Source organism: Tyto alba, unplaced genomic scaffold (genome assembly GCF_018691265.1).
Source record: "Tyto alba isolate M040663 unplaced genomic scaffold, T.alba_DEE_v4.0 Super-Scaffold_47, whole genome shotgun sequence".
NCBI lineage: Eukaryota > Metazoa > Chordata > Aves > Strigiformes > Tytonidae > Tyto > Tyto alba.
The window spans coordinates 25,831,525-25,855,843 of NW_024881323.1; the positions used below are offsets into that span (position 1 = coordinate 25,831,525).

The following is a 24,319-nucleotide window of genomic DNA, read 5'->3' on the forward strand; positions in this document are numbered from 1 at the left end:
ATTTTTCAGCCCCAGTGTCTACTAAAAAGGTGAACTCTTGTTTATGGGGACCTATTTTTAATTTTATCAAGGGCTCATGATGACTCCGGTCCCCTAAGATATAGAGCCCCTGGCTCTCCTATTCCGTTTTCAATATTTCCTCATCCCTGATCCTTTCTCTGCAATTCTTCTTTATATGTCCCTTCTTTCCACAGTAAAAACAACATCTCTGTTCCTTCTTTACTACTACGTTCCCTTGTTTCGTTCCAGCAGATCTGTGTTCACCAGTTCGTCCTTTACGATCCTCTCTGACCGCTGCTACCATCATTTTTACTTGTCGCTTGCTGCTCTCTTCTCTCTCTCACACATAGACTTTCTGAGCTTCTCTCAATAATTCATCCAACCCTCTATTCTGCCAGTCTTCTAACTTTTCAATCTTCTTTCTGATATCTTCCCATGATTTTGCCACAAACTGAGTTTTGAGGAGTGCTTGCCCTAAAGGGTCGTCTGGATTTACCCCAGAATACAGCTGAAGGGCTTTCCTCAGTCGTTCCAGCCACTCAGTAGGGCTCTCATCTTTCTTTTGCATTTCATTAAATGCTTTATTAATATTCTGGCCACAGGGTACTGCTTCTCTAATTCCCTGAATTACTATAGTTCTCAGGTCCTGCATATGAGTTCTATGCACCGGATCCTGATTATCCCATTAGGTCTTTGGAGTGGCCATTTAATATCCGCTTGAGGTCCCTGGGCATGTTGAGCATCCCACAGTCTCATTCCTGCTCGTCTAATCATATCTCTTTCCTCGGTAGTAAATAATTGACCAAGGATAGATTGCATCTCATCCCAAGTATAAAGGTTTGGTCCAAAAATTGATTTAATCTTTCTGCCACTCCGAGTGGGTCCTCAATTAAGTTTCCCATCTCGGTTCTTTTAAAATCTCGTAGGTCAGCCGAGTTTAGGGGTACGGAAATATATCCGATCACGGGTTGAGGTCCCCCCATGGGTATTTCCCTTAGGGGGTACATCTGAGCTGCCCCTTTTTGGCTTCTAGTTACACGTCTAGGAGGAGGGGGAGACTCTTGTTCCGACTCCGGTGGGGGAGTGGGCGCTCTGGGGACCTCTGGAGGGGCTGTGGGAGCAGGAGGGGAAATGTAAGGAGGGGGGGTTAGAAGGGTTTCGTCTAACCTTCCTTCTTTTTCTTTTGTTTAGTTTTATTTCATTCAGCGGGTAAAGTCTAGCTCCCGTCTTTTTAGCCACACTCCGCATACTGACTTTCTTCTGGGTTAAGGGGTTTTTTTATTAACCCAGAGATTTAATTGTTGCCTTTATCCAATCTTCTTCTGACCCGCAGACTGGCCAAAAGACATTTTTAGAAATCTTCTTCCCTCCCCATATCTTAGTACAATATTCTATCATTTTCTGCTTATCTTTCCCTAGTGTTCCAGGGAAATATCTCCAATTGTCTAAGATATATGCCAGAGGGGTATTCTTAGGTACAGTGGGTACCCTTCCCATGGGAGTCGAAGGCTTGCTGCCCTTCGCCCCCATCTTCTGGATTATCCACAAACACACACTCACTTGCTCCCCTTGTTCCTGGCCCAGTCCCTCGCGGGAGATGGGAAACGCAGTACTTAAGGGTCCGCACTCGCTTGGTTCAGTATATCGAACCTCTCATTCGCTATAATCCAGGAAACCCAATCCCGCCCGAACGGTAAACCCGCGAACAAATCGCAATATACTTACGCGTCCTGCGTCTTCGTCCGGACTCCCGTGCACAGAATTTTTATGGGATTTTACCGGTTTCTCCTTTGCTCATTATTCTAGAATTTAGGTTCGTCGGTAAGGATGGGGTGGGCTATCAGTCGCGGGGCCGCGGATTGCCGCGGGGCGCCTCCCCGGAGGACAGAAGCCCACCGTTCCTTATCCGAGTCACGGCACCAAAATTGTTATAAATTGAGACCACAATGGATCATAATCCAATTATAATTTTATTAATTATAGCAAGTAGAATATGAGCAAAGACAGCGCTGGACGGCAGGGGAGTCTGCGCTCCGCCAACTGCCGTACTGATCAGTTCAAACAGTTCCTTTTTATACATTTTTACATCGTGGTTGTCTTTGATCAGTACCCCTTCTGCTTGCACAAGTATCTGGTTTGTGTAAGCAATTGCGGTTATCTTATCTCACGCGTCATCTTGTCTCACAGGTTATCTTGTCTCACACAAGCGTGTCTGGCAGCTATTTGCATAAGCAGTTTTTTTGTCTTTTGCCGCCTAACCTTTACATTGAGCTTAACATAAATTTCAATAAACAATACCCTTAGTTCATAGTTTCTTACAATCCCCAATTAGTTCTTGATGTACCTGTTTGTTTTCCTGCCTAGCAGTGGTGTTGGTTACTCAGAGGCTGTGCTCTCTTTTACCTACGTGTGCAGCATATAACATTTTTATCTTCACATGGCTGATAATTGTTTTGTTTTTGTTTTTTTGTTCCTGTCTGACTGTGGTTTATGTACCTTATGTCCAAGCCTGGTGAAAGCCAGCACAAATCACTACAGTGCCGGATGCAACTGGAAGTAACAGGGATTATTTTTTTGTGTTGATGATTGTGTTTTTATAATGTCATTATGGCGTTGTCTTCATGCAGCTATGAGAGTTGGAATCAAAGGTGGTTTAGTTAATACCTATTAATCATAGAGAGGCTTGAGGCAAGGCACTTTAGCTTTCAAAGCCCAGGTGTTCTCTCAACTTCTTCCTCTTGGGCAGAATTAAGTAACGTGGCATAGGGTGATTTGGGGATCTTTGTGATTTCAAAGGGTTGGGGTTTTTTGTTGTTTGTTTTGTTTTGTTTTGTTTTTTCCTTTTCTTTTTAGTTTCTTTCTGTAGCATTGTTCTACACAGGTAATATTTTGTTCATGCATTCAGGGTGTGGAATGCAGACACTATAGAAAGCTAAAAAAAAACCCCAAACATTGCAAAACTATTGCATGCCGTTATTTTGGTACTGTAGCCAAGCAGACCACTGAATGGCTCGAGACAGTGTCTCATTCTTTATTTGTGTGTTCCCAGCAGAAGGAGCTCATGTCAAAGAAAAGAGATGAGTTTGAAGATATCTTGGAGGAAAGGCGATTGTCCAGCAACTTGAGATACAATGAAATGTTACACTCCTGTGATCTACAAGGGACTTTCACCTTGCAAGCCAAATGCTATTAAAAATGCTGTTCTCCAGTCAGAGCAAGTTCAATATGTTATCAAGCAGGTGAGTCTGGACATTGAGCTGTAAGATGAGGTACTTTGAACACAGCCAAGCTTTGTGTGACAGCAGGGAAAAAAAGATTATTGCTGACCTTGTCAAACATGATAGCTGAAGTTTAGAAAGATGGTCCAATAAATCAGTAAGTCGAGAGCCATACTCTTTTGGCAGCAAAAACAGATAAACAGATACTGATTTACCATGGAGTTACCACTAAAGCTGTTAGATAGCTCATTCATTAAATCATGTTTTGATTTTGCATATATGACACTTCACCATCTAACTTACTTAATGTGCATATGTGTTTGACTGTTTTTTTTTTTCCCTCTCCTCCATAGTCCTCACTACAGATCAGGATTGTGAAAGATGGAAGCACTCTCCTTCTTAGTAGACTTTTTGTGCTTTGAAGATGTCTTGTAGGAATTTTATAGGCTAATGATGTATTTATGAATCAGTTATAAATGCTACTTTCTCTAAAATGAGCATTAAATTTCACAGAGAATTCTTTGAGTTAGAAACATTGTCTAAGATGTAACCGTATTTTTGCTTTAAAATGAAGGGCAGCTACTACTTTGTAATGAATAAAATACTTTATAGTCAAACTGGCTCATATTTTACATTGTGTTGAAATAAGAGTGTGTGTTAGTTATCAGAGTAACTATTTTCAGTATTCATGAAAAATAATTCCAGGTCAGTAGAACTATATAAGATGTCTTGATTAGTCCTGAGTGAGTGGCTACCATAACATTTTTCTCTTTTTTTTTTTTAATGGTCAATGTTACCCATGATATATCAAAACCTGTTACGATGTGACAAATTAAACCATGTCCTACCAAGTAGTGCTGTTGCCATCATGAATTGCAAAGTAATATGAAATTTAAAAAAATGAATCTTTCAACTTCAGAAACACTAAAACATTTACTGAAAATAAGTATTTTACATAGGATTTGACAGAAAGAAATTGGTGTGATGTTTTTTTCTGAACTGCTGCTTTTTTTTTTCTTCTGCCATTCCTCCTCTTTCCTCTTCTGTGTTCAGTACAAGGCATGTTAGTCATTTTGTAACAGTTAACTTTTCAATTAAGTATTTCTAGCTTCAATGGATCAAATAGGAATGATGACCATTGTTTAAATCTGTTTTTTAAGAAACATCTAAAGCGAATGCGCATAGCAACAGGAAAAAGATCATTGAGATGCAAAGTTGGTAGAAACAGTGCTTTGCATGCGTTTCAGCTAGCCATTGCCAAAGTAATACATTACAAAGAAATTGAAGCATGATAGGGCTAAGGTTCTTCAGCCAAATCTTAAAATCTAATGCAAGTGCACTTCAGAGATTTATTGTGAATATCTCTGCAAACGTAAGTTTCATTTTACTAGTCAAAATTGCAGACGGCCTTCTTCAGATCAATGATACAGGAAATGTTATTTGAACTTAAATCTCCTCTGAAGATGTTACAAGGGAAAACATTCAGATAGTTTTTGGCGGGGGGGGGGGGGGTGTGTGCGGATTGTTGCACACTCTCTCCCTGCCATTGGCACCTAAGCTCATTCTTGATTTTGAACAGCTCTAGCTTGTCTTTCTCTTGTTGTCTGAAACTGAAGAGATTCTCTATGATTAGATACATACCTATCACATAAAGTAAAATCTTGCTGACTATTGCAATAGCTCTGCCTTAATTGTTATGGCACATAGAATGGTGTGCATGGGTAAAGAGAAGGGAAAACCATCTGACTGCTATTTTGTTTTGTTTCTCTATAGTTAGCAAGAGAGATGGGAGAATCACCCGATATTATTCAAGAAGAAGCCATGGAAATCTTGGATGAGATGGGCCACAGTATGCAATTAGGAGCTGTCAGATTTTTTGCGTTTACGTTGAGCAAAATATTTAAACAGCTTTTCCAGAGAGTTTGTGTGAATGAAGAAGGAATGCAGAGAGTGAGTACTGGTGGGGAAAAAAAAAGTTATATTTTCATACCAGTCACTTGGCCAATGACTCTAATCTTCACTCCAGGTAACAAATATGAAAAATATCTTTTGAAAAAAAAGACTGCACTTCTGTTTATTATTGCATTTCTTAATAAGTGTAGGAGAAAAAATTATACATAAGTATTTTAGAGGCAAACAGTCAGCAGGACTTTGTACATTTTCCAAATGCTTCCTATGGTGAGGAATACCGTGTGTCAGCAATTCTGTTAGATCAGCCACTGAGAGTTTTTCTATCTGACACTATACATTTAATAATGCATTTAGCTGAATTGGAGGTGAAAACCTAATGTTATGTGACTGACTGGGTTGGTTGTTCTGCAAAACATTCATACAGCTAAGAGTGGTGAAACATTGTGCACCTCTGAGGCAGGAGATGCTTTAAGTTTGCCTCAGTTTGCTAGGGAGCTGTTGTCTCCCTGTTTCACTGTAGAATGCAGCTGTTCTGACGGGTGCAGCACATTCCCTGGAAGACAGCAAAGTCAGCCCTGAGAGCCTTTATTGGGTTTCCCATCCCCATCAAAAGGGATTTGAGTTAGACTATCATGTAATGGGGTGGCCCTGGCTTTTGAGTCCTGTGATGCTTGTGAACCACAAGTTGCTAGTCTGGAAACAACTGCTGCAAATTTCCTATGGTTCCATTTTGAAAAAGGTATGGAGTATGTGGTCAGAGAAACCACCCCTGAACAAATCAGCTTCTGTTTGCCTTAAGCCCTGTGAAGTTCTGTATTTGCAAATTTCAACAGTCAGTCTGTAAATATTGGAACAATATTGTTCTTGCTGTTTGTTTTTTGTTTTTTCAGTTGCAACACGCCATTCAGGAGCATCCAGTTGTTCTACTGCCCAGTCACCGAAGCTATGTAGACTTTTGATGCTGTCTTATTTGCTATATACGTATGACTTGGTGTTGCCTGTCATTGCTGCAGGAATAGGCAAGTATGTTCTTTTAACAATGTTTCCAGGATTCAGAGAATCAGCAAGGAGTCAAGGAGCTGCTACTATAAGCAGTTGTGTTTAACTTCTGTTCCAAATATGTCCTGTTAATACCTCCCGGGGTGAGATGCTTACAGCATCTGAAAGCTTCTCATCGGTGCTGAGTCCAATCAAAGGTGAATTTTTTCATAGCAAGTTTGCCCACAAGTACCCCATCTGTAGACCCAAGGCTGGGGCAAAGATAGCTGTTGTGAAGAAGATTTCTATATTGCTGTTTTTGGCCTGGGAACAGGCAAAAATGTGCCCAGAAGCTACTGTGTATGCGGAACCTTTTGTGATACTTCATACTGTTTTAAGTGCAGTCGTAGCCAGATACAAAGTGCCAGCCACCTCGTGCTTGTTGCTGATGCAACTGATTCCCTTGGATGATTGTGTTATAAATTGAGACCACAATGGATCATAATCCAATTATAATTTTATTAATTATAGCAAGTAGAATATGAGCAAAGACAGCGCTGGACGGCAGGGGAGTCTGCGCTCCGCCAACTGCCGCACTGATCAGTTCAAACAGTTCCTTTTTATACATTTTTACATCCGTGGTTGTCTTTGATCAGTACCCCTTCTGCTTGCACAAGCGGTATCTATCTGGTTTGTGTAAGCAATTGCGGTTATCTTGTCTCACACAAGAGGTGTCTGGCAGCTGTTTGCATAAGCGGTTTTCTGTCTTTTGCCGCCTAACCTTTACATTGAGCTTAACATACATTTCAATAAACAATACCCTAGTTCATAGTTTCTTACACTAGGATATAGGTACCTGGTATTATTTCATGTAAAACTCTAAGCCATCTTGCTTTGGTAAAGTAAGAACTTTACACTGAAAACATACATAATTTAACCTATTTATCACTTATTTACTGTTTAGGTGAGCTAGATTTGGTTTGCTGTGTGAACTCTAATGCTAAAGCTTAAAATCTACTCCAGGGCTGCTATTGGCATGGTATTTTTAGAAATAAAAAACCCTCAGAGAAGAAAGTAAACAATATAGTTTGCACTGGTGAGAGCTATTGCTTCCAACAATATTCTCCTCAGGAGTTGCCATTTTAGAAAGTTTTTTGTTTTTAAATGTAAGATATGCAGCATAAAAGGTTGTGATTCTACAAAACAAGCACATTAACCTGGTTAATGTGTATACAGTAAGAGTATACAATAAAAAAAAAAAAAAGGTAAAAACATGTCCAAACACATTACAGCAACGCTATTCTTTCGTTCCAGGTAGGAAGGGGATAGCTTAATATGGTTACAGAAAGAATAAAACTGTGCTTACAGCTTCTTAACCACAGACAGTTGACCAAAATGAACATAAGAACAGAGTATACAAAAGAGGCCAGTCTTGTACATAAAGGGAAAAGGACAGGAAGAAGTACATGAATCCCTATCAATCCCCTAAAATTTTTATTTAAAAGCAACCGAGTTAAGTAACAGTCCCCCAGCTCCTTTCAACTGTCACTATACTTATGGAAAGAAGTTTTGATCCAACAGCCAACACCATTTCAACCATTTTAAGTGACAGGGGACACCTTTAGCTTTACTTGTGCTATGTCCCAGCTGGTAAGTACATCCTCAGCTTTCACTTTTGTCTGTGTACCAAGAAACACAGTCTAATGACTGTGGTAAGGGCAGGGACAGCCTACCCACTACCTCATCTTTTCACAGCATTCCACAATCTGGGGTTTCAGAACCAAAAGCCTCCCCAACCCTGGCAGAAACACAACACATCCCAGTTAATAATATGCCCTTTGGACTGGTGGAGAACAACTACATCCACCATCTACTGCAGAGTACTTGCTTTTGGTAATGTTCTGAGTACTAGAAGCCAAAGCAAGTTGAGTAAGGATTAAGACAGGTAAGTTTCTTTGGAGTTCTTTGACATTATTGTAAATGCACAGTTAAGCTGCTTCAAAAATACTTACGCTCTTACCATACAAGTGAATACTCCTTGGGCGTAATTGTTATCAGTTATGTAACAAATCCAACCCTAAATATAACAGGATACTTGAGAGACTCATAACATAAAGGTCTTTGGACCCAACAGCCTTTCTAGAACTAAACCTAGGCTTTTCAAGTATAAAGCAAACTTAATTCCTTTCAATTCAGAGATGATCTAAGGCATATAGTTTTCAGGTAAGCATCCATTTGAGCCAAAAATGTCAGGACAAAGGGAATAGTTTTAAACACAATTCTAACTCCATGAAAGGTGGCATACCTCTGTGTAGCATTCTTGCTTCACTCTTGTGCTTTAATTGCCCTCTAAATTACAGTATCAGTTAAGTTTTCTGGTTTAGTTTTTAAACATTCATTTGACAAGAAACACCTAAATAGAAAAGACTCATATACAGAAAATAATAAAGCATGTTTAACCTTGGAATTTCAATACTGAATTCTGATCAAATTAATTATTTTGCACTTTCAAGGACACATCCCATTTCTAGTTATACAAGTAACTAAGTAAAAATGTCACTACTGATTTCTATCAGTGCACATGAAATTGCCCCCCTGAACTGGTTGAATTCAGCTACTTCCAGAAACACGAGCTTAGTGCTGCAGCTCCTTACCTGACAAAGGAAAAGCCACGGGTCTCTTACCTGATCAGTTGTCATGTCACACTAAAAATGATACACAATACTTGCGGTTCTGTCCTCCCTCTTGGACCCTCTGCAAGTCTTCTCCTCTTCTGTCTCCAGCTGAGGAATGAGAACAGGTTTCCTAATCTCTTGCCCCATGCCTCCTCCCCACAATAAAAAAAGAGGTCAGGAAAGAAAGTCTGAATTGTGTGTTTTAACACAGGAAAAAAAAAAAACTCAGTACCAAGGCCAAAACTTCCCTTGATGAGTTTCACAGGAAGAACAAACTACTGAAGTAGTACACTTGTTTTTTCCCTTCCATGACATCAGTCTCCTGGGAGCACTGTGGCCAGCATTACACATAGGGCACTTCCATGAAATTCAAGGGTAGAGCTCCAGCAAGACAGCCTATTAAGTTCCTAATTTTAAAGTCTAATTTTAAAATTCAAGTTCTTAATTGTACTTCATGAAAGTTTTAAGAGAAAGAAATGAGTATTTTAAATTTCATACATTCAGGATACTTTAGAATCACCCTTTGGGTTCAGTTTGTACCTCACTACGTAGGCTTCAACAGAGATAATATTTCCACAGCTGATTGCTCGGTGTGGTAGGAGGTTAGGAGAGCTCCTACTGTGGTAATTCTCCATAAGCCCGTGCCCCTGCCCTAGAATTACAACATACGCAAAAATGCACAGTTCTGTTCACATATACAATCTACCTTCATGATGCCAGTGCTACACAAAACATCAGGACCAAGGGGAAAAAAAAAAAAGTCAACAGCCATTTGACAGACTTAATAAAGTTTAATAAAAGAACTTCAAAAGCTATTTAAGAACTGTGATAAAACAGGATATGTGAACATCAATAAAAATTACCTTTTCAGCTTGACATATTAATAAACGTAAGTATGGGTCCTAACCATATGTTGAGAATCAGTCATGTCAACAGCTTGTTAGAATGTGGCAAACTAAGTAGGAAAAAAATAAACCAACCACCCTTCACTGACAGTGCCAGTGGTTTTATAATTCAGGTCATAAACTATTGTGCAGCAAACAAACATGACAAAGCCTACCTCCGTTAAATTTGTTTATATGATAAAAAAATAAAATATTAAACTGCTTGTAGTGCAACATTCTATCAGCATACGTAAGTATACCATGCTTTGTAAATTTACTGTTACATTATTTACAGTATATAGCAATGCTTTAAACTAGAGGCGAAAGAACAAAAACAGGTAATGGAAAATGTTTACATACAGGTATGAGTCTTAACATTGTCCACCAAATCATCAAGTTCACTTTGCAGGCTTGTGTGTCATGTGGACACTCCTGCCCCACACCACACGGGCCACCTTTCTGACAGCAGTGGTTTGCTCTGTTTGTAGATAGTGGAAAGACATTTTTAAAAACTGCATAGCCTTCAAGCTTTTCCATTTCTTCAAACACCATTTGTAAGGACAGCTGTAAAATACACAAGAACTCCATCAATTATCTACATCTGATCAATGTGAAAACTCAATTCCTGAAATCAGATCAGTAATATTCACTCCTGTAGCGCTGTACCAAAGCCGAACTAAATTAATGCCCTTTCCAGCAGTCTCTTATTGAAGGATGATATTTTATAGGATGAAAGTAAGGGAGGAAAGCAGTTCGAGGATTCCTATCCATTATTTAAAATTCTGAGCTTTAACTGGGAGCTATACAGATACAGAACAATATATGAGAATGCAGACTTGTATGCTGCCTTATTTAACATCCTGTAAAGCTTCTGCTCAAATTGATAAAAAAATGAATACAGTAAAAGTGATGCAGTAACTATGCCTGCAGTACTTGTTTAATTTGATATCACCGTCCTCATAATAGAGAAATAAGGATTAATTATAACAAAATAATTAACTACACAGGGGGAAAGGGCTGTCCCCATGAACCACTTACATACTACAAAGAGTTAAGTAAAATCCATGGAGAGGTGTCTTAAGGACAACTGTTTGAGAAAGACTAACCACCAAGCTGTTCTTCAGATTAGGTCACGTGACTTATGTCTCTTCCCTTACCACTTTACTAGAGGGAAAGATCTGTTCCTCACTTGCTCTGAAGAGTGTCTTTGGAAGACTTTTAGGAGACTGCATCGTTCGATGGGCTGCAACAGCCCTAGAAGAGCTACTTTAGGTCTGCTTAAACAACAAATACTACTATTCTCTTGTTTACATTTCTGCTCATAGCAGACAGGAATCAGAACAACGTTAAGCTGCTTTTATGTAGGAAAAAAAGTAAACAGTTGAAGTTTGAAATCCAGTATTACCTTTAATTTCAAGTCTCAGTCTTTAAACTTGGTATTTTCAGAAAAGACTATATAATAGCTTTGGACAAGATATTGCACCATATATTTTGTGAATTCTCAATTCTAGTAATATTTGTCCACAATACAACAGAAGTAATTCACCTTCTCTATAGTGCATTAGATAACTATTAGGGCTATAATGCATTCCAGGAATACAGAATTCTAAAGTGTTTTCCACAGCGTTACTCTGAGTAAGCAAAGATCTAGAAATAGTTCAGTAAGAGCACTAGTCTTGCTTTAGTGGGCAGGTGGCAGAAGAAAAATCAAAGTATAAAACAATAATCCATTCTACTGTGCATTATTTCACTAGATTCTATGTTACTTTACAGGCTAACTGTGAAAAAGCCAAGCACTTGACACAGCACATTTATGAAATATGGTAATTTACCCAACAACCTGAGATTTTTGTAACCTTACCTTCTGTGTCTAAAGTATTTGGGATTTTGTGTTTTGTTTAACACCCACATTGTTGAGCACTTTGTGCTTGTGCTCTATGTAGTGATCTCAGCTGTCTCAAAGCAACATCTCCATACTGAATACCTGAACCCATTCCTTCTGGATCCAGTTCTCCTGATGAGAAACAAAATGGTCACAAGAAGATAGATCACATGCAAATTATACATTCCAATCTAACTGACAACACTAGATAAAAAATGCATAACGATATTCTGCTCTAGTTACAGAGAGATCTATTGCAGTTCTGTTTACTTTTAGGCAATTGCAAACCTGTAACATTTTCTTCTCTAATTTCAACCATGTGCCCCTAATCATAATTGGAATAATCTCCCTGGGGAAGAGGTGGATTCCCAAACATGGGACTGTTTTGCTGCCCAGTGAGTAGACTCATTAATTGCTCTGCATCCTATTTTAATTTCTTGTCCCAATGTTCCCTGCAATTGTTGTACTCCTTGATAGGTGTGATTCCATTCTTCTTTTGAGCTCACATTTATCCCCTGTATAACTGTAGTAGCCAAATTTAGAGTTGTGTGTGTGCTGCCTATCCCCATACTTCCAGTATACCCAATGTGGGCCTGGGACCATGGCCATTCACTGAACCTTTGACTATACATTAAAGGAAAAATGATTATCAGACTTATCGTGAGAAGCGTAATCTTCCTGGTTGAACTTGGGTAACTTTCCATGGAGATTTAGGGGCTTTCTTCACTCGGGTATGATGTATCCAGGCCGAGTATTCCTTAATCTTGATGGCTGTGAACGTCGTGAGCAGCACCTGGAATGGCCCTTCCCACGTGGCTCCAAGGTTTTTTCTGTAAGAGACTTAACATATACATAGTCCCCAGGTTGTATATCATGTACGGGTCCATCCAACCCTCTACCTCGAATACCAATTACATGTTTTCTGATCTTATTGAGTTGCTTCCCTAACGCCACCATGTAGGAGCTCATGATTTCATCTCCAATTTGTGTGGATATTCCTTTTTGTACCCGTATGGTTGTCCATATAAAATTTCAAAGGGGCTCAGCCCTTCCCAATCTGACCCATTTCTAGTTTGGGGGCGTTTTTGGGATTAGTCCGGAGGCAGATGTCGCATTGTCGAGTCACCTGCCTTACCGTGGTATACAAATTCCTGGCTACAATCTCTTTTATCAAATGACTATACAAAGCTTCTGCTCCCCAGTGTCTCTTTCTATGCTCCTCTCGTGTAAAATGCCATAGTAAATGAGAGGGGATAATTAACTTCCCCTGTGGGGTATAAGCCCACCCTTCCTTGTTATATGTACCTTCCAGATCTGCAATAAGTTTCTGATCCTCCCTGGTATATTCTGGTTTACTTTCTAAGGAAATTTGCCTATCGGGAATAAGTGCTCCTTCAGTCTTTATCTCTATTTTGGCAGCCCGTTTTGCCTCCCTATCCGCCAGCTCGTTTCCTTTTTCCAATTCAGAGCTCACCTTTTGGTGTGCTTTAATATGCATAATTGCCACCTTCTCAGGAAATTGAACAGCTTCCAATAGCTTCAAAATTTCTTCCGCATGTTTAATGTTTTTCCCTTGGGAGTTCAATAGTCCCCTTTCTTTCCAGATTGCTCCATGTGCATGCACAACTCCAAAAGCATACTTGGGAGTCCGTGTATATGTTTATGATCTTACCCTTAGCTAGTTCCAGGGCTCGGGTTAAAGCAATTATTTCTGCCTTTTGCGCAGACGTATTTGCAGGCAGAGGTCCTGATTCTATTACCTTTTGACTGGTGGTAACGGCATACCCCGCATGTCGATTACCGTTCAGGACGTAACTGCTTCCATCCGTGAACCAGCTCTCTTCATCCTTCATGGGGCTTTCTTTTAGGTCAGGGCGACTTGAGTATGTCGCCTCAATTGTTTCCAAGCAGTCATGGTGCACTGGTTCTCCCATGTTACCACTGAGGAAAGAAGCTGGGTTGATAATATTAGTGACTATTATCTGTACATCATCTTGTTCTACTAGTGCAGCTTGGTATCTCAGAAATCTTTGTGGGGAGAGCCAATGCCCTCCCTTTGCTTCCAGGACTGCCGACACTGTATGGGACACATAGACACTCATTTTCTGGCCCAGAGTGAACTTCCGAGCTTCCTGTATGTTCAGTATCAGGGCAGCCACCGCTCGCAGACACCCAGGCCACCCTTTTGCAGTCGCATCTAGTTGTTTAGAGAGGTAGGCGACAGCTCGTCGATATGGACCTAGGTCTTGTGCCAGTATTCCCAGGGCAATGCCCTGCTTCTCATGAGAAAAAACGGTTTACTCACATCTGGAAGTCCTAGAGCTGGGGCCGACATCAAAACCTTCTTCAGTGAATCGAAGGCTCGCTCAGCCTCCTCATCCCATTCGAGGTGCGTCTGTTCGGTGTTTGTTAGCGCATACAGGGGCTTAACAAGCAGTCCATAATTATAGATCCATAGCCTGCACCACCCCGTCATTCCCAAGAAGGTTCTTAATTCTTTTACTGTCTGAGGTTTTGGGGTTTGACATATGGCCTCCTTACGGGACTGTCCCAAAGTTCTTTGCCCTGCAGTGATCTCATAGCCCAGGTAGTTTACTTTACGTTGTATCACCTGGGCTTTTTCTTAGAGACTCGATACCCCGTAGTCCCAAAAAATTTAACAAGCTCACCGTCCACGTTGCACAGTCCTCTTCTGTCTCAGTAGCGATCAAAATGTCGTCCACGTACTGCAATAATTTTCCTTTCTCGGATGGGGCTTCCCAGGATTCCAAGTCCTTTGCAAGCTGGTTGCCAAAAAGAGTAGGGCTATTCTTGAACCCTTGTGGCAACACCGTCCAGGTGAGTTGGGTCTTTCGACCAGTTTTAGGATTTTCCCACTCAAATGCAAACAACTTTTGGCTGGCTTTATGGAGAGGAAGGCAAAAGAAGGCGTCCTTCAAATCTAAGACAGTAAACCAAATCAACTCTGGTGTTAATACAGTTAACAGGGTATATGGGTTTGCTACCACTGGGTGGAGATCTTCAACTATTTTATTCACAGCCCGTAAGTCCTGAACCACCCTATACGACCCATCAGGTTTCCGAACGGGCAGTATAGGGGTATTGAACTCAGACTCACACTCTTCTAGTAACCCTAATTGCAAAAATTTTTCTATTACCGGTCGGATTCCTTCCCTATCCTCCCTTTTTAAAGGATACTGTTTAATTCTCACCGGTCATTGACCTTCCTTAATCTTGATCTCAATCGGTAGAGCGTTTTTCGCCCTTCCAGGTACATTGGTAGCCCAAACTCCCGGATATACTTGGTCTAAAATTTCCTCACTAATTTCTCCTCCTGACGAAGAACTAGTTAGAGTGAGACTCAGCACTTGAATGTACTGCTGATCTTTTACCTCCAAGGTGACTTCCCCTTTTTTCAAAGACAGTTTTTGCTTCCAGTTGTTCCAGCAAGTCCCTCCCCAGGAGAGCTTTTGGGGAGTTAGGCATATAAAGGAATTTATGAATTCCCCATTGCTTTCCCAATTTATACTCTAAAGGTTTACAAAAATACGCCTTTTCAGATTGGCCGGTCGCTCCCTTTACCATAACAGAGTCGTCCCCCAGTGGTATTAAAGCTTGATTCAAAACAGAGTACGTTGCTCCTGTGTCTACCAAAAGTTCTACTTCTTCTTGTTCTCTCCCCAGCTTAAGTTTAACCAGTGGATCCACCAGGGTAGATCCCCCAGGTCCCCGTCAGTCCTCTGTTACATTTGCTATTTTTACATTCATTGAAGCCTTCCCACTTTCCGTAGGGCGCAGCTTCTGAAGTTTTCCACCTTATCCACCTTTGTACATCTCTGTCCAATACTACATGATGAGCAACACCTCTTTAGCTTACCCTACTTTCCTTACTTTCTCGTTCAAGTGCGAGCACCATAGGGTCCTGTGGGGGTACTAACCCACAGTCCCTTTGCCACTCTGGGTGGTTTCGCAAAGTGAAAAACATATCTGCATATGATACCTCATCCCATTTTCCTTCTCTCCTTAAAAAACAACATAAGTTGTAACAAAGTGTTATAGTCCAGTGTTCCATTAAGCGGCCATTTAGCACCATCCTCCAGCTTATACAGCGGCCACCACTGATTGCAATATTTTACAAGAGTCTTTCTGCTTTCCGTACCTCCGCTCCCTGCAATATCCCGCCAATGGGCGAGTATACAGCCGAGAGGGCTCTTTTTTTAATATCCCTCCCTGAGTATTACCCATCTTGTTTTTGTAAAACACTCACTCCAAACGCTCACACTTAACACAATCACCACACAGCATTCACTCACGATCTCACAATCTCACGGACGTCCACACACTTACAACACTTTCATCAGGAGTAAAAAAAAAAAAAACAAAAACAAAAAACACAACAGAACAAAGGCCTTTTCAATCACTCTTGCCTGTGGCCGCCCTCTCGGCCAACAGGTCCCCGATTGGAGCCAGCGACCGCTCTATCGGTCTGTGGCAAGGTATAATTGCCCCCTAGACTCCCCTAACCCGCACGAATTCGCGCCTTTTCGGTGCACCTACCCGGCTTAGCTGCACGCCAGACGTCTCTGTGCGATTTACCAGCTGCCCCAGCCACGCGTACGACTTACAGGCTCCTATCCTTAAACATACCGTTTGGTCCGCGGCTTCAGGAAGTCCTTGTCTGCCCCCCACGGTGAGCGGCTGGTAGCGGAGGCTCCTCCGAGGAAAGTGCTCGGGGCGCGCCTGGGAGAGTCCGCCCCGCAGTCGATCCCGTAGTCGAGCAGAGAGTCTCCTGCCTGGCTCGCCAAAACTGACGTGCAGAAATAGACTCCACAATATGATAGATTGTAAAGTAGGTATGTTTATTCAGCGCTGAGGTACACAGGGGATAACTCCTCCTATTGTGTACCCCACGTATGGTGCTGTTACCTAAGATTTATAGAGCAAATGATTACATATTCATAATATTTCGCAATACGCCTATACATATGCAACACCTATCCCCGCTTCGTATTATAATTAGCATTTCCATAATCTCCTCCTAGTTGAGTCTGCGCAGTGTCTTCTGGTGGTGGCGTGGGGGTCTTTGGGGATGAAGTCAAGCTCCTCTTCCTCCTGTCCGCTCTGTGACCCCAGGTTTTGCGCAGACTCAGTCTCTTACTGGCTGTTGTCCAAACCGCGGGTCTAGTTCCAACCGGCTCAATACTGATAAAGCCTAGAGAGCTCACCGTGTTTTACAAACTGTCTGTTCACTAAGCAGAACTGTTAACCGTTATCTAAACTATTTCCCTTGAACTATTTTCTTTTGTTATCCCCTTCTTGCTATTATCCCCTTCTTGCTATTCTCATGTTAACCCTTACATCCCCTGTTCCTATCTTGGCCCTGTATCAGGACACCTTTAAGATTCAGCTGTACACGGTGCTGGGGCATCTTGTCTAGAGCATGTTTTGCCAAGAAAGATTGGACCAAGTGGTCCGTGAGGTCCCTACCAACCTGGCATTCTATGATAATGACAAAGCGGTTTGTCTCTAAGTTAGGCTGCAACAAGAAATGTATTGGCACTAACTACTTCTAACAAATGAAACATCCAAAATGTTTTCTGCAAACACTGTTAAAAACTGCTGCTTTCAGAGACTGGCATACAAAGAAAGTAGTACTGTAGACACCAAGCCAAACAAAAATAGATCAATCTGACAGTAGGGTTCCATAAAGCACTGCCCCCAGAGGAAATTATCTCAAGCTTCCCTACTTTTGGTATCAGTTTCTGCCTACTCCATATTCTGTGCCTTCAGAAAAACGTTCTTATGGCTGTATCGTGGACTGTCTAAGATTAGAAACATTTAGTCTAAAAAAAAAAAAAAGAAAGAACAGAAACAAACCAAAGAATCCCTCTGAATAATTTAGTTCACTTCTTCAGATTCATTGCAGTTGACACCACTTGAGGGGTCCAGTTGATAGCTCAAGGGTAGGGCTTCCTTTCAGAAAAGCATCACTGGCCAAGCTAGAGGAACAGGCCAGCAGGAACCTCATGAAATTCCTCAACTACACATGCAGAGCTCTGCACCAGCAATGGAACAAGCCCAAGCACTGGTGCAAGCTGGGGAGCAACTAGGTAGATAGCAGCTATGGGTTAGCACTGGGACACAGTGTCCAGAGGGGCTGTGGAATCTCCGCTCCTGGAACACCTCAGGATGTGCCTCGACAAGCCCTGGGCAACTTGCTCTCCTTTTGAACCTGAACATGCTTTAAACAGGAGGCTGGACTAGAGACCTCCATAGGCTCTTTCCAGTCTCAACTTTTCCATGATTCAATGCATGTGTGTCGGCACAAAGAAAACATGAGAAAACATTTTTTCATCTAAAAATTTGTGTTTGGCACTGAAAAATAAGTGTCTGGAACAGACTTTTCGATCTGGCCAATACTTAAAACTTTGAAGAGATCGAACAGCTAGAATGTAAGAGAGGAAAACTGGAATGCAAATTAGCTGTAATGCCACCTAACACTTAGGAGCCTGTCTCTGATAGAAATCTGCCCACTTGTACTGAGAAGCTTCTGGTATATTTCTAAATCTGCAAAAGTAAAAATGGTTTCAACCAAGAGGCAGGAAGGTCATTTCTGAGAAACACAGTTGCTAGGAAACATCCCTGAAATTTTCAGTATTACTGTTTAAATTCTCTTGACTGTATTTCCTGCTGCATGAGAAGCAGAAAAGTTACGTCTGCCCTGAATACTAGGTTTTTAGTCTGCATTGCTAAAACTGATGTCAGGCTTGATGTTTGTAGGGACATAGCAACCCACAGAATGCACAGCCTACACTCAGAGCTGATACTTAAGGTAAACACCATGTAAAAACATCCATAATTCACACCACCACCCCTTTTAGATACACAGATCTGACTTGGATGTCCTTTCCTATTAAAACATATGGGAAGCAGCTATAAACTAAATGGGTTATTTTAGCACGATGAAATTCTGATTCTCTGGGGTAATTTTATTACGGAACTTTGAATGATGATAGTTACACACGTACTCTTAATTTTCAGGGGAAAAAAACACATTAAAAGAATATAAATCTCAGTTTACCTAATTCAATTTTATAGAGTATTTCTCTTGCACACTGTACAAAGGCCTCTTCAACATTTTCCCCCGTTAGTGCACTTGTTTCCAAGAACATCAGCTCTGCATTTGAGACCAGAAAAAAAATCTCAAAACAAGTCAGGAATATCTGATATAGTAATTCAAAGCATGACAGCTGGGAACAATAGATTTAAATTTTCTTAAGGAGAACTATTGTCAAATAGTATGGTCTAGAAAAGTAGCTTTTGACAGGAAAAATCACAAAAAACTTCCTCTGAAATTTATATATTAATTCTAAGAAGTTGGAATCCAAAGATAATAACCTGGGCTGTGCATACGAAATAGCACATGAAACCAAAGAACTTGATATGGTTTCACATTAGTAGAAAGTTATATGCAAAAGGACAGCCAGTAGCCACAGTTGGTATAAAACACTACTAGCAATTGATTTATAAAAAAAAAACCCAGATTTTACTGATGGCAGGACTGCAGCACAGAAGCTCAGACTGAGACTGGCTTTAGCTGCCACAGAAATGTGTCCTCACACTGGAAATTCTGAACACTACAGACCAGGTAAAGGTCCTCTGGGATCCATGCCACACACTAAACTCTGTTTCCTATGAGTAAAACTCATTGCTTCCATCTGCGGCGCACCCCATCCAACCTTGTCTATGATCTATAGAATCTGTAAGATGCTAAAAAACAGGAAATCATGCTCTCCATTTCCTTCTCAGCCCTTTGGAGGTAAGGCAAGACCTGAAGTTGTATTACATTCCTTTGGGAACATATCTCCTCATAGCAGCTATTCTTTGAGTAGCAGCTGTGACTGGAAGAATCACTGGTAAGACGACTTAAATAGTACATGCAGTTTTCACTGCAGGCACTGTCCTCTCTCTATGGCCCATGTACTGACAGAACTCTCTCTTCTGTAGATATTTTAAGGTACACTGGGCAAAGTACTCCCTAACTGCACAAAAAAAAAAATTGTTTTAAGTATTAAGCATCCTTGAATGCTACATGAAGATTTTGTACTACTTACCATTTTCTTGTGCAAACTGGGACGCTTCTAAAAAAGTAACTTCACGATCTGCATCAAGATCCTTTTTGTTTCCACACAGTATTATCACAATATTTTGACTTGCTAACATTCTAGCATCCGTCAACCAATTCGTAAGCGCATTGTAGGTTTCCCGGCTATGTAGAAAATGACATCCTTCATTAGACTATACTGATTTCTTGTGAACAGATCATTGAACTAAAACCCAGAAGGCAAATCTGTATTTGTAACACACAACAAATTCCTGCTAGCCAGGCAAGTCACCTATACATCTCAATATACCAGCTATGAACTGGGAAGAGTATCGAGTTCTTTCATGAAACTATTGAAAAGTTTTTAAAAAGCAAATTAAATCAACCACAATATACAAATACACACAATTATAAAATACCTTGTTAATGTGAAAAGCTAAAATTCTAAGCACTAGTTTCAGCCTTTTATACATGAAATTTTGAAATGACACAATGAGTTATTGTTTAACATGGAATTCAACTGATACTTGAGTTCAGGTAAGATTTTAAGAACTTACTACTTCTGTGAAAGTTCAGGCACTCAATTCTACACTTGTGCCAAGACCAAAAAAGACTTTCAAGACTGCTCAGAGGAGAACAGTCCACTCAGGACAAAAAAAAAAAGGCAACAAATCTAGCAAACATCATTAACCAACATAAAACTTATCTGACAATTATCAGTCAGTGGCGGCCAGGAAAAGTGTGGAAATGTGTACGGTAAGGTATTCTCTTGGCTGCCTATAATACTCAAATGTTAAAAGATGCAGAGATGAACAGAATTTTGGGCTACAGTTATGGAATGTGTAGGTAGAGCTAGCTTCTCCAGAAGATGACCTGTTATATCAGCATACTAATACATAGTTTCCACAAATAGGGGTGAACCACCTTGATTAAAAGTGGCTAAGTCTGCTTTTAGTTGCTATTGCACGGCTTCCTGGGCCAGTGGTTGCATGTAGCCCACCACGATCAAAACAGCTACTGGTAGGCCAATTCCCTTGTGTCTAACCCTTTTGAGACTGTTTACATTTATGACACTCACAGTATCTCATGTAAGCAAGTTCTAAAACTTAAATATGCACAAAACCAGAAGTACTTTTTACACTTATTTTCCTTTCTTCCTGCCCATTCTCCATTAGAGGATTAGGTACTTGGGGAGGAATCATTATGCATTAATTGTATCTGATTGTCTATAAGCAAAAAACCCCAACTGTCTATAAGGAAAAGAGTTGCTAGCTTTCTTACCTGGTTATATCATAGACAAGCAAAGCACCTGCAGCTCCTCTACAGTAATTTTTTGTTACAGAACTGAAATAAAATTACAGATGCACATTTCTATATCATCTTCATTGTTTCAATATAATGGCTAATATAATGCAATCTCTGTTATGAGACAGAATTCTACTTTACGTATTTAAAATAAAATTTATATTTTAGACATTATCAGCTGTGCAGCAGCAGACTATTTACAACTAGACTTTTGACAAAGCACTTTCACTAAATATAGCTGTCCAAGGATTCTCAAAGTCCATTATGACCTGTGTGCTGCTGAAGCTACACAGCATCATACTGTATGGCCTGATATAGAACTAGAAGCTGATGGTGGTATCTCTGGCACAAAAAAAGCATAATTAACTTATGTTTGAACTCTCAGCATTGAGGAAAGATTGAGCAAAGTTGTTTTAATTGAACAATTTAACACTCCTTAAGTTGAAGAGAAGGAGGCAATGAAAGCAAAGCAAAGCATCCTTCAAAAGGTAGAGGGAGAAGAAGAAACCTGATCAGCACACAGAGGTGTGACAAGCCTTAAGAACAAAAGAATTGGATAGATTATAAAAATCAATATGAAGAAAAAAAAACAAAAACAAAAACAAGAACAAGAACAACCTGCAAATCTGTGAATACTCTGAACTTGAAAGAGCAGAATTTGCACAAGTCTCTGAAAGTACAATTTCCAAACTCCTCAGAATCCCAGGATATCTGGCCAACACACTGAAGAGATCTCATTAATAGAGACTACACAGCACTGCCCAGCTTTGCCTACTCTTCTATTAGACAAGTCCTTTGGATACATCTGTGACTAGGCAAATCTACAGATTACTTGGATTGCTGCCTATTACTCAGGTTCTACCACCACACTCACCTTTGTTAACCACTGTCCCTGCCTCTAAAACCAGAGAAACTTCCCACACAAACTCCACCTCCCAAAGATATGAAAAACTGATGTCCCGTGTGATGGTGAATGTACTCAGGAATACATGAGATCTTTACTGAGTTTCACCTATGCCTCTGATATGACACAATTAAAAGACAACATTAAAAGTGGTTTTAATCTGACAAGTGCATTGCTTTTTCCTTAAGAAACTTAAGAGATTTCAGTCTTTCTGGAAGCGTATTTAGCCAAGTGAACCTGACAACTGATTTCTTTCCCTCTAATAAAATACTATGAAATTGTTCTCATGCAGATTGAGCAATTTACAATTTATTCCAATCAACAGAAGATCTTCTAAAGACAAAGTTAAGCACACGTGGTTAGTTAAAAAACTATTCTGAGTTTGCCTAGTGAACAAAATTTTAACCACATACATATTCTACTCGTGTACATTAACTATCACAGAAAATACCTAATGAAAGGGCAGAACCTCAGGTCCTGCAAGGCAGCACTGCTTTACTGGAATCAATGGATCTATGTTGTTATGTCCAAGTCGGAAGATCTGGCCCAGTTAATAACATGAAGGCAGACAAACACTTCTGCTGACCAAGAAATTTACAAGCAGAGAGAAATAATACCCAACACCCACACCAACAATTTAATAACAAACAGTAAAATGACTGAAAACAGTACCTGAATCTTTCTTGTCCTGCTGTATCCCATATCTGCAATTTTACATATTTACCACCAACATTTATGATCTTTGAACCAAATTCCACTCCTATAGTAACATTTGAGACGTCTTTGACTACAAAAAAAAGAAAAAAAACCCAGACTTATTTAGAAAATAGAGTGAATAATTATTTTTTACATAAACCAATTTAGGTATAATCAAAACACATCAGTGTTCAAATTACAAACTACTTCCTGAACCATCAAATTCAGTGACACTCAGAAGTCTATTGCCACTGTGCAGAAATAAACATTCTTACAATTTTTGAACAGGTTATTCAATTCAAAATTACTGCTAGAAAGGCCTGCCTTAATCTAATCATTCCCTGTTCACATTAATAAATGGCGAGATAACTTTTGTACACTTTTTTCCCAACTGTGTTTTCTAATACTTTGATGCAATTTAAAATTAAAATTCACAGAAAAGCAGAACACAAAAAGACACAGTCCTGCCCATAAATAAGCAAGAGCTACTTCTTCTTTAAAGGTTGAAGTTAAGATATTTGCTCTATGTACACTGTTGATATCACAGATTCTCAGCAATATACAACTGCCCATATGGGAAGCAAGGCCACAGTTCAAGTTCAATCACAGGATCATGCCATGTTCCTCAGTGATTACACACTATTATCCTTAGGAGATAACGCAAATTACCATTTGGTTGAGAAAAATAGTAGTTATCTTAGTTTTACAAAGGTTTCTAAATGCATATTATTTTTGTTTAATCATGATGCTAAATGCACCACCCAATAGGAAATCTTCTTTTATATCATCTATTAATCTCCAAATAATATCTACAATGGAGTCTCTACCAGTGTTTATTATAGAACACAGTCCTTAACAAAGAACATGGATTGTCTATGTTGAAAGACTACAGGGTTTCTAAATCTACTCAAACAATTCAACTTTCTTTCATCTGCTCAGTATTTTTTTCTAAAAGATCTGAGTCTCTACTGTATGTCTAGGGAAGCTTGTAGCTGCAAGATGTAATTCTCACAAAAAAATAGTCTATTTTCATCAATATCCTGCTATATTTGAGAGCAATGGAGAATACTGCTCAATATCATGCTTGTGCTTAGAGGCAAACACAGTGAGCAATAAAGACTTATAGCATGGTTCTGAACATAATTCTCAGTCAAAATCCTCATATAGACAAGTAGGAGAATTACAGGAACTTCCATACAAAGAATAGATGTTCATGTAGGCAGAGCCTTCATCTGTAGCACAAAGCAATGAAGAAATCTCACTGTGCTCATATACTTACATTCCTTTTCAATAAATTGGTGTAGCAAACAGGTTTTTCCAGTTCCCGCGTTTCCTATGACCAAAAACTTAAACAGGAAATCTGAATATTGCAAGACGGAAAAAAAAAAAAGCTAGATTTTAGTATGCACTCACATTTTTGTCACAAGACCAAGTACACAAGCCGCTATTCTCTAGTAGCTGTTACATCAAAAAGAAGGGACTAGATGACAAAATCTTCCTCACGCCCGCCGCCGCCTTCCTCCACAGCGGACCGCCGCCGCCCCGCTCCTCAAGAGGCGACTGCTCGGCCCCGGGCCCGCTCCCCAGGAGGAGGAGGAAGAGGAGGGTCCCCCCACCCCGCCCGCCCCCAGTTCCTACCGTAGGTCTCGGACATGGCAGTCTGCGGTATTTCGGGAGCGGGGAAGCACACACGCAAAACATATGTCGCCGCCGCCGCCGCCCCGCCGCCGCCCCCGCCTCTCCTGCCGCCTCTCCTGCCCGG

At 40.3% G+C, this 24,319-nt stretch overlaps 1 protein-coding gene and 1 long non-coding RNA gene across 3 annotated transcripts; one reads left to right on the forward strand and one right to left on the reverse strand.

The window, feature by feature from the left end:
• Positions 1-3,129: 3,129 nt before the first annotated feature.
• LOC122154781 lies at positions 3,130-6,093 on the forward strand. The gene is made up of 3 exons (XR_006166867.1): positions 3,130-3,239; positions 4,992-5,168; positions 6,020-6,093. It is a non-coding gene; the product is annotated as an uncharacterized LOC122154781 (long non-coding RNA).
• A 3,460-nt stretch (positions 6,094-9,553) lies between these two features.
• Positions 9,554-24,252, reverse strand: LOC122154779 (ras-related protein Rab-4A-like). 2 transcript variants are annotated; one of them, XM_042806583.1, is made up of 8 exons: positions 24,196-24,252; positions 23,837-23,917; positions 22,534-22,648; positions 20,934-20,996; positions 19,663-19,817; positions 18,630-18,725; positions 11,528-11,680; positions 9,554-10,230 (listed from the first exon to the last, which is right to left on the reverse strand). In XM_042806583.1, exons 1-7 carry the CDS (start codon positions 24,209-24,211, stop codon positions 11,565-11,567), a joined length of 642 nt encoding a protein of 213 aa, XP_042662517.1. In that variant the 5' UTR covers positions 24,212-24,252; the 3' UTR covers positions 9,554-10,230; positions 11,528-11,564. The 2 variants fall into 2 exon arrangements, with proteins under 2 accessions (XP_042662517.1, XP_042662519.1); XM_042806585.1 differs by lacking the exon at positions 20,934-20,996.
• Positions 24,253-24,319: the final 67 nt, after the last annotated feature.

Excerpts from the sequence above, each read along its gene's own strand:
- LOC122154779 (XM_042806583.1), bottom strand. Across the intron at positions 19,818-20,933 it reads CTTGTCTATGATATAACCAG|CCGGGAAACCTACAATGCGC; the intron begins GTAAGAAAGCTA and ends TTTTCTACATAG. Across the intron at positions 11,681-18,629 it reads ACTCTATAAAATTGAATTAG|GAGAACTGGATCCAGAAGGA; the intron begins GTAAACTGAGAT and ends GTTTCTCATCAG.